General features: G+C 43.5%; 2 protein-coding genes across 3 annotated transcripts; one reads left to right on the forward strand and one right to left on the reverse strand.

Moving 5' to 3' along the window:
* Positions 1 to 266: 266 nt before the first annotated feature.
* Positions 267 to 797, forward strand: LOC112885367. Its single transcript, XM_025950998.1, has one exon. It carries the CDS (start codon positions 267 to 269, stop codon positions 795 to 797), a length of 531 nt encoding a protein of 176 aa, XP_025806783.1.
* A 10,500-nt stretch (positions 798 to 11,297) lies between these two features.
* On the reverse strand, positions 11,298 to 16,757 carry LOC112887550 (SAGA-associated factor 11 homolog). 2 transcript variants are annotated; one of them, XR_003227587.1, is made up of 4 exons: positions 16,635 to 16,757; positions 16,212 to 16,553; positions 11,839 to 12,213; positions 11,298 to 11,746 (listed from the first exon to the last, which is right to left on the reverse strand). XR_003227587.1 is itself a non-coding variant. In XM_025953740.1 (3 exons), exons 1-3 carry the CDS (start codon positions 16,674 to 16,676, stop codon positions 12,025 to 12,027), a joined length of 573 nt encoding a protein of 190 aa, XP_025809525.1. In that variant the 5' UTR covers positions 16,677 to 16,757; the 3' UTR covers positions 11,414 to 12,024. The 2 variants fall into 2 exon arrangements, 1 of the variants encoding a protein (XP_025809525.1); XM_025953740.1 differs by having other exon boundaries at positions 11,414 to 12,213.
* Positions 16,758 to 17,661: the final 904 nt, after the last annotated feature.

Below are 17,661 nucleotides of genomic sequence, written 5' to 3' on the forward strand. Positions count from 1 at the left end.
ATGCTTATCCACCATATGCAATTGAGATGCGCTCTATTTAAATGGAACCATCGGGAAGTTTATTTAGAGTACTGGTAATTAATTTTGACCATCGTTGTTTTAATTATGAGTTTTATGATAAATTTTGTTTGTTTTCCCATCGGTGATGCAAATTGAAATTTTAAGTGTGATTTTAATCGGACCATCCTAGGGTTAATTTCATACTTTTTCTGAGCATCTTAATTGTGAATTTAACTGAATTATTTTCATGATTTTCAATAAACACTATGACAAGCTACCTGAGTTCAATTGAGCCTCTGAATGGCACCAACTACCCCAACTGGTACAATCAGGTGCAGGTGGCCATTGCTATGTGCGAGTATGACCTCGCGTTACGTGAAGACAAGCCAGTAGAGCCCACTGGAGGAAATGTTGATCGTACTTCCATTGAAAAGTGGGAGAGATGTGACGGGATGGCCAACATGATCATTAAGCAGATGATGTTAGCGGCCATTCATGGTGTTATTCCTGATAAGGATCGGGCTGGTAAGGAGCTGACCGCCAAGGCTTATCTTGCCAAGGTGCAAGAGAACTTCAAGAGCTCCTCCAAGACTTATGCTAGCACCCTCATCATGAAGATGCTGACTCCACAGTATAATGGACAAAGTGGAATCAGGGAGCATATTATGAGTATGTGTGACATGGAAAACAAGCTCAAGACACTGGATATGTCCATCTCTGATGGTTTTCTGGTGCATTTCATTATGACTTCACTGCCTCCACAGTATAGTCCCTTCAAGATAAGTTACAACACTTAGAAGGCGACTCAGAGCATGGCGGAGCTCACTAGTTACTGTGTTGAAGAAGAGGAAAGGCAGAAAGCTGAAAGGATGAAGGATGTTGTCAACATGGTTAGTCAGCGCTTTGAGCATGTTAGTGTGAGCAATGCTCCTAAGCATCAGGCTGAATCAGGCAGCAGCAAGTAGCGTAAGAAGAAGTTCAAGAGCCATCAAGTGAGCAAGGCTGTGGTCAGCAAGAAAACTTCTAATGAGAAGCTATGCAAGTTCTGCAAGTCACCTAAGCATGTGCAGAAGGAATGCGCAAGATTTAAGGAGTGTCTTAAGAACAAAGGTACAATATTGATTGTTTCATTTATTGATGAATCATTCTTAGTGAATTTTTCTCCTAATACTTGGTGGATTGACTCAGGTGCCATTATGCACATTTCCAATTCATTGCAGGCATTCAATTCGATCCGAACTATAAGAGGGGGCGAGCGAAGTCTAAGAGTGGCTTATGGCAATGAAATCAAGGTTGAAGGCATTAGGAGCTTCGACTTGGAGTTACCAGACGGCTTCAACCTTCATTTGCAAGATGTTCTTTATGTTCCTAATTTAAAGAGAAACCTTATTTCTGTTTCACGTTAGATAAGTCGGAACATATTTGTGAGTTTGGCAACTCGAAGTGCAACATTAAGTTTCATAATATTTGTGTTGGCCTTGGGAATTTGTAAGGCGAACTTTATTTGCACTCTCTTGATAATGATTATTCTGCGATGAATGTGTGTGATGCAACAAATAAGCGTAAGCATGATGATGAGACTTCATTGAAATTGTGGCATTGTCGTTTAGGCCATATTTCGAGGAGGAGAATTGAGCGTCTCATAAGAGAAAAAAATACTCCATTCATTAGATCTTTCAGATTTAGATCAACAATGTGTTGACTGTATTAAGGGGAAATTCACTAAGACTATTAAGATAGGAGCTACTCGGAGTTCGGATTTACTAGAAATAATTCATACTGATATTTGAGGCTCGTTCCCAGTAAAGCCTTGTGGATGGTTTTGACTCATTCATTACTTTCACTGGTGACTTCTCTCATTATGGTTATATTTATCCCATTCGTGATCGGTCTGAGTCATTAGATAAATTTAAAATATTCAAGGCTGAAGTGGAAAATCAACATAATATCACTATTAAATTAGTGAGATCAGACCGAGGTGGTGAATATTATGGTAGACATGCTCCGTTCAGCTAGATACCTGGACCATTTGCTAAGTACCTTGAAGAGAATGGTATAAAGGCCCAATATAGTATGCCAGGCGAACCATAGCAAAAAGGAGTCGTTGAGTGTCGCAATTGTACACTCATGGTACGTAGTATGCGTAGGGTGCATTTGGCAGAGCTCCTAGAGCTGATTCTTCACTGAATCCAGCAGGAGCTCTACCAAACAGTTCTTTTAGAGAGACGTGATTCTCTGCTGATTCGGTGAAGTGATTCTGTGAAATGAACTAAGAGGCTAGAGCTGAAAAAGGTTGATGTGGACATCCCTGCCCTTGATACAACCACACCTATGGGACAGCAAGGTCAACAAGGTCGCATAACTAGAGATCAAGCTTACGTGCCTAATTCTTAGGTAAATTTGTTTCTAGCTGTCCATACATGTAGTTCTCAGAATTGGATGCTACTAAATCATGATCATGGTTTATTTATATTTAGAAACATGAGTGAAGAACCAGCCAAGTGTGAGGGTGCGAGCAGCAAATTCGGACCTGGAGGAAGATCAGACAACAACTAGTTCGGACCTAGAGGAAGCAAGTTCGGGCCAGCCTTTTGAACCATGCATTCGGACTTGCAGGAAGCGCCCAGATTGAGATGGACATAATTCTTCACTCCAGAGGTTACTTGAGGCCCATGAGTACTTGTTGGAAAGATCTTGAAGTTTACTTTCAGATGGATCAAACCTCATCATCAGATTCATCCAGAGCTGAGCACAATCAGCCAAAGAACGTTTGGATCTCCAGGCTGAACGGAACCCCAGCTGTTGGGCCTTTGGGCCTTTTTTTTCAGTAGAGCCCATGTGGGGAGCGTCCTAGCGTTTGGATGGCTCATCCAGCACATCCTGGTAGCAGACTCCCTATAAATAGAAGTAGCAGCCACCATTTGAGACTTGAGTTTTATTTTGTTGTAAGTTTAGCTTCTGCTACTTCCTGGTGAACACGTGCGTCGGCTAGATCACCTATTTTACTCGATTCAGAACCCCAACTTTGTGTGTATCAGATTTATCCCTTGGGCAAGGTCTGTATGCTATTTGCTTGTCCACTTGTTCTTGCTTATTCTTCGATTTGCTTGCAGGTTCAAGGTTGTTCTTGGCACAGCAAGAACAGCACAAATCGGGAGCGGTGTAACTGTCGCTAAGGCGCAGCCCCTTGTGGTGTTGTAGTCGGGCAGCACAACGTCGATCCTCCACCAAATCGAGTTACCCCCCACTCTCATCGAAAGGTTAGGAACAAACCCAAGCGGGTTCCATCATTTGATAACCAGAGCAAGGTTAATCGGTGAGAGTATTTACCCATTTTTACTTTACCTACAGTCCAAAATCCCAAAAACAGAATAGATCTGAAAACCCCCAACAAGTTTGAGCCTTTGTTGTTCTACTTAGTTCTATGCTTGTTGAGTTTTCAGTTGCATTGTTTGTACTAGTTGCTAGTTCCTAGTGGTTAATTCTTTAGAGTTTTGAGTTCTGGTCGCGTTTTTAGTGACCACGAAATCCACCAAAACCATTCATATTTTCTCTGCCATTTTACCACCACGAATCCATCTTCCCCAATTAAGCACCGGAAGAAAATAGCCATATATTTTATGTTTTATGTCCGATTTAAGAGTTTAAATACAATCTGGAAAGATTATCTTGTGCTCATTCCAATGAATCTGACCTTGTCCCCAAATTCCTTCTGAGCGCTTCACAATAGCGCTAGAGATTTGCGATCTGCTATCTGAAACTAGAGATGTCAATCTGATTTCAAAGGGATTGTGTGTAGTAATTCCTTTGTTTTGGTGGTTGTGATAATGAGCAAAAAAGTTCAGTCCCCTGAAAAAAAGGAAAGAAAGAAATAAAGAAAGAAAAAAAGAGAAAAAACAGAGAAGGGGCTAAAGTTGTTGTTTTCCTTGCACTCGTTTGTTGCTTTGGTTGTGTGCTTAGTTATTCTACCTTGCCTGTAGAACTGTGGATGGAAGTGTTAAAGCCAGCTGTGCGTATACTTAATCGGGTTCCTGCTAAATTAGTTCCAAAGACACCTTATGAATTGTGGTTTGGGAAGAAACCGACGCTTAATTATTTACGTGTGTGGGACTGTCCTGCTGAAGCTAAGTTATTTAACCCACAACAAAAGAAATTAGATCTTAAGACGGTGAGCTGCCATTTCATCGGGTATCCTGATAAGTTTAAGTGATACCGTTTCTACTATCCTTATTGCTTCACTAAGTTTGTTGAGACCAGATAGACTGTGTTCCTAGAGGATGCAAGAATCTGTGGGAGCTTTCCAACAAGGGAAACTAATCTTGAAATATGGGTCGAGCTTCCCATCCTAATGATTCAGAAGACAATAACAGCTCAGTTAATGCCGCTGTTCATATCCTCTATTCAGAGTACACCTTCTCTTCAGGTTACGCCTCCTATTCAGAGTACTAGTGCTGCGCCTCCTATTCAGAGTACTAGTGCTGCTTCTCCTATTGAAGTAGCTTCTGAGCCTACGAGCGAACCACAAGTTGAGCAAGTGGTGCCTAATGTTGAAGTTGCACCTAATATTGAAGTTGTGCCTAATGTTGAAGTTGAAAACCTATTTGAAGCACCTTAGCCTGTTCAACCCTTAAGAAGATCACAACGGGCTAGGAAACCAAAACCTTCCCAGGTTATGAGACATATTTAAGTGAGGACATATATGATATTGGGAAGGTTGATGATCCTGACTCGTTTAGAGAAGCAGTATCATGTGAGAACTCTGCTAAGTGGGTTGAGGCTATTGAAGAAGAGCTTAAGGGTCCCTTTGGTTCAGCTTTGAGGAAGTGATTCCAACCAAGAAAGCTGAAATCTCAACCAAAAGGGTTCAGTGAAGAAATCGATTCTTCAAAATCTGATGATTTCACTAGTTCAAGTGGGAAAGCTGGCACCCCCCAGATTTCACTGCGTTGAGGGAGAAATTACCCACCATGCCATCCATTACACACATACGATTCGTTCTTTTCCCCACCTCCCTCCCATCCACCAGCTAGCCGCCGGCCGCGCCGCCCCGGGCCACCCCGCCCCGCCTCCGGCCACCCCGCTCCCGGCCGCGGCGCCCCCGCCCCGCCCCGACCTCCGGCGCGGCCGCCCCCGCCGCCCCGACCCCCGCCCCGCCGCCCCCGACCCCCGGCCCCGGCCTCGAGCTGCTATGCCCTCGGCGACCCGAGGAGCTCCGCCGAGATCCGCCGTCCCTCTACCTAGCGACGCCGCCGGCCGCCCCTGGTCCACCGTAGCTTGCTTGGAAAGATGTCGCCGGCCGCTCTGAGGCAACAAGGAAGCAAGCCACGCGCCGCTCGCCGCCCCCCCGCCCCCCCCCCCCCCCCGCCCCCCCGACGCGCCCCCCGCCGGCCCCGCCGCGCCGCCCGACGCGACCCCCGCCGCCGCCCGCCCCGGGGGAACGGGAAAAACAGAGGAGAAAGAATAAGGAACGGGAAAAGGGAGAAGGGAAAAGGGAAAAAAAGAAAGAAGAAAGGAAAAATAGAAAGAAAAAAAGAGGAAAGGAATACAAAGAAAAAAATGAAAGAAAAAGGAAATTATTCAATTATTTTTAAAACATGGATATATATTTTGTATAAATTATTATATATGTCAAATATTAACAAACATGAATATTTCCTTTTCAAAACAGTCATCTACAATAGCCTTATGGGATCTCAGGGGCATAACAGACATTGTTACAGAAATCCACAGCTGACAGTTGTTTCAGCCAAACAGCTTTCAGCTTTCCCACAGCTGTCAGCTCACAGCAGCTTTCCCACAGCTGATTCCAGAAATCAGATTTTCAGGAATCCACAGCTGAACCAAACGCACCCTAAGTCCTTGAGTTCTAATGATGTATGGGATTTAGTAGATATTCCTGATGGAGTCAAACCAGTAGGCTGTAAATGGGTCTACAAGACTAAACATGATTCCAAAGGGAACGTCAAACGATTCAAAGCGAGGCTTGTAGCCAAGGGTTTTACACAAAAGGAAGGGGTTGATTATAATAGAACTTTCTCCCCTATGCCTAAGAAAGATTATTTTAGAATCGTCATGGCGCTAGTGGCTCATTATGACTTGAGCTGCATCAGATGGATGTCAAAATTGCGTTCCTTAAAGGTGACATGGATGAGACATCTTCATGGCACAACCGGAAGGTTTGTTGTGAAGGTCAAGGAACAAATGGGATGCGGACTACAAAAGTCCATCTACGGACTTAAGCAAGCGTCGAGACAATGGAACCTTAAATTCGATCAGGTGATTAAGAAATTCGGGTTTAAGGAGAATGATGTGGATAACTATATCTACACTAAGATAAAGGGTGGTAAATTTATAATTCTAGTGCTTTTATGTGGATGATATCCTATCAGTAAGCAGCGATAAGAGAATGTTGCATGAGACAATGGATTTTCTTTCATCCAATTTTGATATGAAGGATCTTCGTGAGGCCTCTTACGTTTTGGGCATTGAGATTCATCAAAACAGGACCAAAGAAGTGCTAGGATTGTCTCAAAGGTCATATATTAAGAAAATGCTTAACAGATTTAATATGAATAAGAGTAAGGCCACACCTATTCCATTAGCAAAGGGTGATAAGTTTAGTGAAGCCCAATGTCCTAAGAATCAATTGGAATTAGATGAAATGAAGGATGTACCTTATGCTTCAACTATCGAAAGCTTCATGTATGCACAGGTCCGTACGCGTCCAGACATGGCATTTGCTAGCGGAATGTATGGAAGATATTAGAAAAATCCCGGAAAGCTCCACTGGGTAGATATCAAGAAGGCATCACGTTACTGCCAAGGTACCAAAGACTTCATGCCCACATATAGAAGGTCAGATAAACTCGAAGTTGTGAGTTATACTGATGCTGACTTCGCTAGTTGTGTCGATAGTAGGAAATCTACATCATGATATATCTACACGTTAGCTGGAGGAGCAATATCATGGAAAATTCCCAACAAAGTTTAGTTGCAGCATCGATGATGCAAGCAGAGTTTGTGGTATGCTATGAAGCAATTGGACAGGTGTGTGGCTTAAGAATTTTATTACAGGACTTAAGGTGATTGACAGCATTACGGAACCAATAATATTATACTGCGATAATCAATCTGCAGTGTTCTTTTCAAGTAACAACAAGTCAAGTGGTGCTTCCAAACACATTGACCTCAAATATCATGTTGTGAAAGAAAGATGCCAGGATCGAACCATTAAGATTGAGCATATAAGAACTAATGCTATGTTAGCGGATCCGCTCACTAAAGGCTTACCACCAAATGTGTTTAAGCAGCATGTTACAGAAATGAGTTTGGTGGATAGTCTTTAGGTCCTGGTTTAGGGCCCGACTAACGAATAAGCGTTCTAATGAGGTGTTTCAGTGAGACTGTAGGTAATGGGGTCCAAGTAGTGTATCAAGCTACTAACGACGCATTGGTTCGATACTTACTGTTATATTGCGGGTGAACATTAGTGTGATACGAACATTAGCCATTAACCGTTCGATCAAGTGGGAGAATGTTGAAAATATTTTTCTGTTAAGATGTGGAAAACCTAATGATGAAAACCTAAACACGATTAGTGGAAAACCTAATGATGAAAATTAATGGACTGTGATCAGCAGGCCCATTAATATGTTCCAAACAGAGACTGCCCCAGCCCTACAGTGCCTATATATATACCTAAGGTCGTTGATAGGAGGATGAGTCACGATCTTTCGAGAGGTACGGTAACTTGATTGATGGAGAACTCGACGTTGATGAACCAAGGCTCCAAACGAACAGAACCTCGCAATCACTACACCACTGCTCCGTTGGTTATCACCCGTGTCACACGGATAACCTCACTATGAAGGCTTATCCCTGCAAGCACAATTGAGAACACAAGCAAGAACAGGAGATGCAATCAAACAAACTTGGTTACGAGATGGGGTCTCACAAACCGATGAACAGCGACACTGTTCGATGACAGATTGAATATAAGCAAAACCCAAACCCTAATATGGCGATGGCTACTGAATAAAAAGGAGTTAGGGGCATACAAGTCCCCTGGATGCAACCCTAATGGGTTCCAACACGGTACACAGGCCAACGGCCCAACAGACGGTGACACAGTATTCTGACAGATTCTGGACGCCCACTTGTCTTGATGATTCCCGTCGACTCAGAAGGAATTTTGAGGTGGAACCGGTGCCATTGGAAGCTCTATGAAATTCTGGTTACAACCATAGAACGTCCAAATCCGACTCCGTATGTGGCCAGGGCATCAATTTTGGTGAAGTCAGTTCTGGAATCCGAGGTGGAGTCGAAGACGAGTTGGACCTGGACTTCTCCTTCTCCTTGGTGTGGACGCCCTAGCTCCTCCTCCTTACTCCTTGGCCTTCTCCAAGTCCTTGCTGGTCCTCTCCATTGTTCCTAATCAATAAAATATGCATGGAACCAAGCGTAAATTCTGAAAAATAATTGATAAGGTTAGAACGTACCTGGAGATCCAACTGTCGCGCACGTGCTCTAGTGATCGGTCCTTGCATTGTATGCAAATGAGAGATGTCCTATCAGTCGTGGCTATCATTATTCATATTTTTCTAAAATCCTAGCCACCTCAAGTATGATCACTAAGCATGTGTTTGATTCGAGGGTTGAAGTGGGTTGGGATGGTCGTACCCAGATGAACCCACGTTTGGTTGTAGATGCATGTGGGTTGGGTTCATCCCGTAAGGAAATATTTCGCACAGATGCGGGTTCATTTGATCCTCTCAAAACAAGGGGACGAGGTCGACCCACTTCGACCCCATCCGCATCCGTCTTGCGGGCGTAGGGGCGGCCGGCCGGTAGGTGAGCGGTGGGCCCGCGTGGAGGTGATGAGCGACGGCCGGCGTGGGATGTGGCAGTCGCGGCCGGTGCGTGGGCGGATGCCCGACGCGACACAGGGCGGCGCCCGGCATGCGCCGCAGAAAAGTAGTGGCCAGCGCTGGGCATGGAGGCCGACGCGATGCGGTGCTGGGCGGGGCGGGCGGCCGGTGTGGTGCCGCGCGGCCAGCGTCGAGGCGGGCGGCCGGCGCGAGCCGCAGCAGGGGCAGTGGGGAGCTGGGCGGCGGTGGCAGGCGTGAGCAGTGGCCGATGCAGGGGCCGCGCGAATTGAGCAGCAGGGGACCGTGCGGAGCCTGCGCCGCAGCCGGGGCTGGGCGCTGCAGAGCCGGTGCGGCGACCGAGGTTGGGGTGGCGCAGGCGCAATGGCTTGGTGGAGGAGCGGGGCCGCGTGGCCCGCAGCACAGTGGCTCAGCGGAGGAGTGGGGCGAAGCGAGGCGAGGCGGAGGAGCGAGGCCCGCGGCGGAGATAGGGGAGGGCGGTGGTGGTGGCGCAGAGTGGGCGTGCGGTGGCGCGGCACGTGGATTGGGCATGCGGCGACGCGGCTCACGGGGCGGGCGTGCGGCGGCCGCCGAGCGGATGGCACGGGCTAGCTCCAGTGGGAAGAAGGGGAAGGGAGAGGAAGAAGATGAAGAAGGTGAGCTGAGAGATTGACACGTGGGTCCCACAAAAAGCTGCCTCACAGTGTTACAAACGGTCATCTCAAGTAGACTTCCAATCAAATAGAAAACTAGGACCAATACAACCCTTTAGCCAAACAACACTAAGTGGGTTGAATCCAACCCAAAAAGTAGGGATGGACCCAACCCATCCCGAACCAAACACATGCTAAAGACGTTTGAGGGGTGTGGAAGGCCAAGTTCTCGCTCAGGGTAGTATCGTTGGCGACCCGAAAACCTTCTCTATCCTGCTACTACATCTACACAGATAAAAACGCTTACTTACTATACGGCTCAGGTTTCATCAACTTAGAGAGCTCCTATAGCTGCTACTGCTAATGCTGGTATAAGATCTACCCATCAAATTCTGCATTATATGATCTACCCATCAAATTCCGCATTATATGATTGATATCATGTTTAGGCTAATTAAACAACAGCCTGTGCAAATGGTCGCCTATGCTCCCGCACCTTCCCTCGCACTGCTGCCATCGTCTCTGCACATGGCGAGGTCTTCTCAACTGCGCCCTGCGGATGTGCCTCCTCAACACTGTGGTCTACTCGCCAGCATCGTGTTGCTTCCTTGTTTGTGGCTTAGTGGTCTTTTATGCAAAGTGGGGTTCTAGGTGCCATAGGCGAAACCTATGCCCAGCTTCTGCCGGTGCCTACAACGGCCGCGCCCAAGGACGCAGCTCACCTTACTGCTTCTTTGTGGAGGTTATCCAACCCTTTTTGTTTGCGTTGGGTGGAAATCTAATCTGATGCTTCCAGGATGGATGGGTGATGGCCGAACACATAATTAGCTCATTAGACTCGATAAATATTATAATACCAAACTTAATTTGTATTTATGCAGTAGTGGTATTATTATTGTTTGGCTACAATAAATATGTAAGTCATCTCTCAAGTCAAATATAGTGCTAATAAGTCTATTTTTTAGTCTCCAAATGTCAATGGGGTCCTAATTTATTAACCTGTGTTATTTATTTTTATAGTATCATAAGTTATACTTTTAGATATTACTAGCAAATTTATCTATGCATTGCCACGGTCTTGACCTTGTACGCTATAAATACTATACGAACACATTCCTGATCGGCTCTTGCTGCTTTTGTGTAGTCAACACGTAAGCTCACGCCATGGCCGACGACGACACAGCAACGCTGTACAGCGCTCTAGCCACATCATCACCAAGCGAGGCGCGTGATGCGGCTAGCGCGACTGGAAAAGAATGTATGGGTGCGTGGGTCGCTGCTGCATGACAGGTGCGTGGGTCGCTCATTTTTTTTCGAAGGATTTTCTTCCACACAGATTTTATTATATTTTTACATTCTAATTGTATTGTAGTATTGTTAGTATTGTTAATATAGTATTATAGATTAGAATATAGTATTGTTGTTCAATTCTCAATATATATGATTTGGGTCCATCTATTGATGATTCGTGTTAGACCAAACTAAAATTTTTGATAAACTAAAATTTTCAATGGAAACGTTGCGTGCTTTAGAAATAGATAAAAATTAGCATGTTTAAATTATTATATATTTATTAATATCATATTTGGATTTAATACTAACATTGGATAATGCTCAGCTCATGAGCCAAACAATCCGACTCAAACTTTTCGAACAAACCAAGCCAAACTCGAATTTCAGCTCATTAGCCTTAACGAGCCAAGCAGAGCTAGCTCGTTATCAAACGAGCCAAGGCACACAAATTGACTTTAAACAGAATTAAAATGTACACATTTTAGACTAGAGAAAAACCACAAAACAGATGCTATTGAGAATCCTAGAAACCTAGGGGCCTCCTCTAGGGGCTATTTGGAAGGACTTCTCCTAAAATAACTTCACCAGTGAAGTCAAAACCAGTGAAATCAAAAAATATGACTTAATCAGGTTTCTAGTTCATTTTTACCTCAGCTTACAAAATGATTTCACGCTATAGTGCTCGATTTGTGAAAACAGGAGAAGCTGAAGCTGGTAAAAACCCTCCCAAACGAAACCTAGTTTGTCTGGGTAGCAGTGACATCCCGTCTTGTGCTGCGCTGCAACAAAGGCAAACCGACGTTGCCAGGGAAAAAAAGGTTTAGCTCATACAGAGGTCTTGTTTGAGACCGCCTCTGCTTTGTTGTTTCCCAAAAGCAGCAGTAGGACGGCAGGCAGGTACCCAGTGTTTTGCGACAAAGCAGCTCTCCTAAAAGCCTGCTATGGGATGTCAAGCGCTTGTCTGAATAACTGTAACCACTGAACTAATACAAGCAACAAAGCTGTACAAAAGGTGAAAAAACACTGACCAAGACATCAGGTGATCTTCTCGAGCACTTGGTATCCCGAGCCTAATCCAAGGGAGATTCCATCTTCTCACAATCACTGACTAGCGATTACCGGAGAGGTGCTCGCGGTTCATAGACCACATTTATCAACAGAACCTGCTTCATGCAGCCCATGGTGGCGGCTCAAGCAGTCTTGAGTCAGGGCTCCTACAGCACATGGCTGCTGTGATCTCCACCTGTGCCGCAGCCACCATCAGTCACGCCATTAGGGACGCTCGCCCTGTTAGTGTTGGCTGCATTAGAGTATGGAGAGTAGGATGAAGCAGCGATGCCGTTGCTGCTTCTGGTCCGCCCAGCTGTACTGCTTCTTGTAATTTTCGTTCGAGCTTTCCGCCCCTGAAATACCAACGAACACAGGCATGTTGTAATTTTTCCTGAAGTGACAGATATTAAGTTTGCTTTGTTTATGCAAGACTAGTTCCAACCATAAAATAGGTGGAGACAACACATAATGATATGACGAAAATAAAATCATAAACACTATAAGAATGATGCATCTACATGAAGCTATCTCCAACTAGCAAACTAGATTAAATCAAGCTCCGAAAACATAAAGGGTTAGATAGAAAAAAAAAACAGAATGTTTTAGTCCATCCCCAATTGTACAGAAAGGGGAAAGGAATGATCCTAACAACTGGAACCCAGTTAAGATAAACAGCTTCCAAAAGTTAATTAAAAAAAACAGTCATTCATTTATCGGGTGGGGCAGGAAAGGTAAAGTTCCCATCAATGGTTGAGAACTAGTTGCATGTTAGGATTGATCCATGAGCCCCTTTCAAAAGCTAGTAAGCGCATCATCCCTCAAACCTATTATTGAGATCTAAGAGAGGATTTTTTTTTTTTTGAGATGCCGATGATATCAAGTTTTGTATGGATTTTTTTTAAGACCTCATCCTTACAGCTGAAGCATGCTAGAAGTTTTCATGTCAGCATAAAAATATGGTAAAAATTACCATGAAAATTCATATTAGACCCTTCAACATGCTATAAAGAATGCAAATTTACCTATGAAGTGTAAAGAAACTACAAGCAAATTCATACCAAATGCTTCATAAATTTACGTCACCCCATTCCAATATCATGAGTTCAATCAGCCTAACATGATTTAACATGTGCTTCGATTGCTTTAGACATTGTCATGACATACTATATATTTGCACTAAAAGTCAAGCACAAGTCCATAATCATTTTGCATCAGCAGGAAAAAAACTATAATGAAGCCTGAACTAACATGAATAAAATTGAATCAGGTGCCCAAACTTAAATCACTGACAATGATCATAATTTTGTTTCAGCACAAAAACTTATTAATTGAAACAAATTGCTTAACCAGAAGCCAATCTATGTAATAGGTGTGGGGTCATCACATTTTTTTCTTCTCTTGAGTGAGAAACATCCCTGTTCCTTTCCAATTAACTTTTTCGTTAAATCCAACCCTTTCATACCATTTTTGTTTCTTCCATCAGCCAAAAAAGTAAACTGACTGAAAGTTCGCTAGTTGCAGCATTGCTTGTGCCATCTCACCATACTTTTGGAGTCAGCAACCCAGTCAATGCCAATGTAGGCACATGCCTTTCAAAAGCCAAGGTTATATTTTCAGCATAACTACCTAAAAGTAGCAGCTGAACCAACATCTGTGAGATAGAAATGCTTCCTGGAAGGGTAGGCCTAACGCAGTTTTGGGTTCTTGGTTAGTAAGAATACTAAGATTGATGGTTGATAATAATTGGCATGCAAAAATAGTCGTACAGAAGGATTGCCTGTTTCTTTACAGAAATTTAGGAACAATAATAGAGTTCCAAAATATTTTAGGAGGATTCTACAAATGAGGCCACAACCTGACCGTGATCTGCTGGAAAAAATATGATGTGGCCATAGCATTTCTTACATCGGGGCTAGTGATTTGTCCTACATGGCATAAATGAGAGTTTGTAATGATGATTCTGCAGAGACTAAATACCGCTCTCTTCATTCCTAATAGAAGTCACTTTAGAACTGGTGCAGCCAAACCTTAAAATCTTTGGCTAACAATATACATATATTTGTTGAATTTAACACATTAAAATCTTTGGCTAACAATACACATATATTTGTCGAATTTAACACATGGTAATGATTTTAGTAGATTCATTATGAAACACCATTACTTTTTAGCAAATTTTCACTAGGAATATATTTACTAAAAGTATGAGTTGGAGACTGTAACTGTCTTACATGAAAAGTAAAAATAGGTGAGCAACCAATCATTAACCTGTTTAAGTGTAGAAATATTTTCACACTGTTACTTCTTTTTTACTTGAAAAGTAAAAATGTTTAAATAACTTGAAATTAAATGGTTTGTGGTCTTGTAGCAAACAATTTTCATTTAGCTGTGAAGTTAATGCAATGGAAATGGGGAGGGCCTTGGTTCAAAAAAAAATAAAGCTGTGAAGTTAATGCAATGGCAGCTTGCACAACATAGCCATGTCCACAAAAACAGTATACTACAGCTATCCATAGAAGCAACCACATTGGCATAATACTAGAAAGAAGGTGGATGAACTTTCAGATAGGCTCGAAACCTCAAGTCAACTCTGGGTTTGCAGTTAGAATGAACAAGAACAATACAGAGCTCAGAGGGTTGAACTAAACCGATTTTGTTTAGTCAAGGGCCCAATGTAAACATTTTAGTAGTTTGGGGGTTGAACCTCCTATATAGGTTAATCGAAGGGCTTCATCAGTACACCTATTATTTCACTTATCTCCGTGCCATTCTTTTTTTTGGAACAGCTGCAAAGCCGAACTGACTGGCTTTTTTCTATCCTTTCGACAATGATGTCTCAAAGGCGAAAAGCAATTCCAGTGACCACCCGCATCAATCATCCCCACAAATCTTAAGGGGTTTAAGAGCCTTTGTTCTGCCAACAACGAAAACCCATGGAACAGCAAAGCAACTGTTGTCACCCAAATTAATTGCTAATCTCAAATCCATTATGGAACCAAAAAACTAGACATACTGTCGTCACTTATATCAGCATAACCACGCACCACAGAGCAGAAGCAGCACAATCCATTTAATTCCATGAGAAATTCAACCGGTTCTTCTTTCAGTCTCAGTTCGACGGCCTAAGGACTAATTTAAATGAACACTAGGAGCAAAATGGACTTATTGAAAGTATGACCAGTAAGGCAGTAACTAAATGAGAAGTAAAAGTAGGTGAGCAACCAGTCATTAATCTGTTTAAGTGTAGAAATAATTTCACATTATTACTTTTTTTACTTGAAAGGTAAAAGTGCCCAATTGAAATAGCTTGAAATTAAATGTAGAGGTCAAGTAGTAAATGATTTTCTTTTAGCCGTGCAGTTAATTCAATGGCAGTTTGCACAACATAGCTATTTCCACAAGAACAGTATAGTACAGCTATCCATAGAAGCAACTAATTACTTAGCCACATTGTTGACTGGCATGACACTAGAAAGTAGGTGCATGACCTTACGGATAAGCTCGAGACCTCGAGTCAACTCTAGGTTTACATTTAGAATGAACAGGAAGAATAAAGAGTTCAGTGGGCTGAACTAAATCGATTTTGTTTAGTCAAGAGGCCAATGTAACAATTTAGCAGTTTAGGGGGTTTTTTTTTTATCCTTTTGGCAATGATATCTCAGCTCACAGGCCAAAAGCAATTCCAGTGACCACCTACAGCAATCATCCCCATGATCTTAAGGGTTTTAAAAGCCTTTGTTCTGCCAACAACAAAAACCCATTGAACAGCAAATCTATTGTCCTCACCCAAATTAATTAATAATCCCATGTCCATTATTGTGGAACCGAAGTAGACATAGGGCCTGTTTGGTAGAGCTCCAACTGATCCTGATTCTCTATGGGAGCTGATTCTCTAAGAGAAGTGATTCTATGACTGAAGTTGATTCTCTATAATTCTCTAGCATAAACTCTTAAAATCAGGATGGAGAATCACTTCACAGAATTAGGAGAAGCTATTTTTTTCAGCTCCCAGCCTCTTAATTCATTTCAGAGAATCACTCCACAAAATCAGCAGAGAATCACTTCTCTCTGAAAAACTGTTTGGCAGAGCTCTTGCTGGATTCAGCAGAGAATCAGCTCTGGAAGCTCTGCCAAACGCGCCCATACTGTCATCACTCATATCAGCACAACCACATGAAGAGCAGCGGCAACCCAATCCATTGAATTTCATGAAAAATTCAATTCAGCCCTCCTCCCCCATCTCAGTTCGACGGCCTAAGCACTAATTGGAACAAATGCTAGGAGCAAGATTGACTAGATATCAGGTAATCGAGATCCAAAGGGACCGGTAACGGTGGAAGGATCGATTTACCTTGCCCATGCACTTCTCGAGGTGCGGGGCGAAGCGGCCGGCGACGACGGGGCGGCCGCAGTTCATGCACTCGATGACGTCGGCGGCGATGGCGGGGTGGGTCTGGCCGAACACATCGACCCCGCCCTTGCTCCCGCCCCCGCCCCCGCCCTCCTCTGCGGGCCCGCCGCCGCCGGGGTGGTGGTGGTCGCCCCCGGCGGCCGCGCGCGCGGCCCAGACGCGGAGCTCCTCCTCCTCGGCATCGACGCTGCGGTCCAGGCCGAGGCGCGCGATGCGGTGGCACTCCGACGCGACGTCCGCCACCGCGCAGTCGAGGAGCTCCTCGAAGCAGCTGAGCGCCAGCTGCCGGCGCGCGAGGTTGCCCGATCAGGTCGCGGATCCGGAGAGATTCGGAGTGAGATCGAGGGGGGGGGGGGGGCGTACCTGGGATCGAGGGCTCAGGGGAGCGTCGTTGGAGGACGACATTGCTGCTGCCTGCCTTTGGGCATTCCTGCCGGTTTGTAACGCTCGTGTATAGGTGGGAGGGGGTTTTCCCCTTTGCTCCCAGGTCCGTCTGAACCATGTTCTTCGTAGTAGGCCGGGCACAGTACAACTATGATTCTGCTGATGTAGAAAAGAAAAGTGTGAAATCTCTGAAATTTTCTTTGATTTAATTTAACCAGAAAAGTGTATCCTAAATGCATGCAAAAATTACTCCATTTGAGAGACAGTGGGATCACACACATGCGAAATATACACAATTATAAAGGTTTAAATAGAGTTAGAGGGCAAGTTATAGCTTGAGAAAATAGTAAAGTGGTACTAGTAGACTCAACCTTATCTTTTCTACTGGAAATTTTTCATCTGAAATACACTTGCAATTATGAAATTTCAATGGTCAAGTTCCTAAATATAACATACAAAAAGAGCATAGAGTAGAAACTAATTCCACAATTCAGAGAATACTGAACATAGAGTGTAAAGTTGCATACATGAAAAAAAAATTTCTACTAGAGACTTTTGTACATAAATAATTAGTAAGTTAACCATTGAAAACATAAAATTTGACAACCATCAGCAAAGAGGTGCGAGGGAATTTAATAACGATTGTACATAGGAAACTATATATAGTTCCAATTCAACATTTGTATTAATAGATAGGAAATTTATGCAGGTTATAGGAGTAGGACAAAGACCAATGAAAATGTAAACAATGTAAAATTATCTTCATGGATATACACCCCTTTATATGAAGTAGATACTTCAAATTCCTCACTCCATTCATGCAAGCCTATAGAACAATCGTGTTTACTTGGCACAAAGAGAAAAAATATCCCCCATAGACCAAAGAGTGTCGATTTGGGAATCGATATAAGAGTGTCTATTTGGGAATCAATATATTATTGAACCATCGCTATATATATTTTGAGTATTTTGTAGGTATAGCTAGATTTTATATGAGCAGAACTTC

Source organism: Panicum hallii, chromosome 3 (genome assembly GCF_002211085.1).
Source record: "Panicum hallii strain FIL2 chromosome 3, PHallii_v3.1, whole genome shotgun sequence".
NCBI lineage: Eukaryota > Viridiplantae > Streptophyta > Magnoliopsida > Poales > Poaceae > Panicum > Panicum hallii.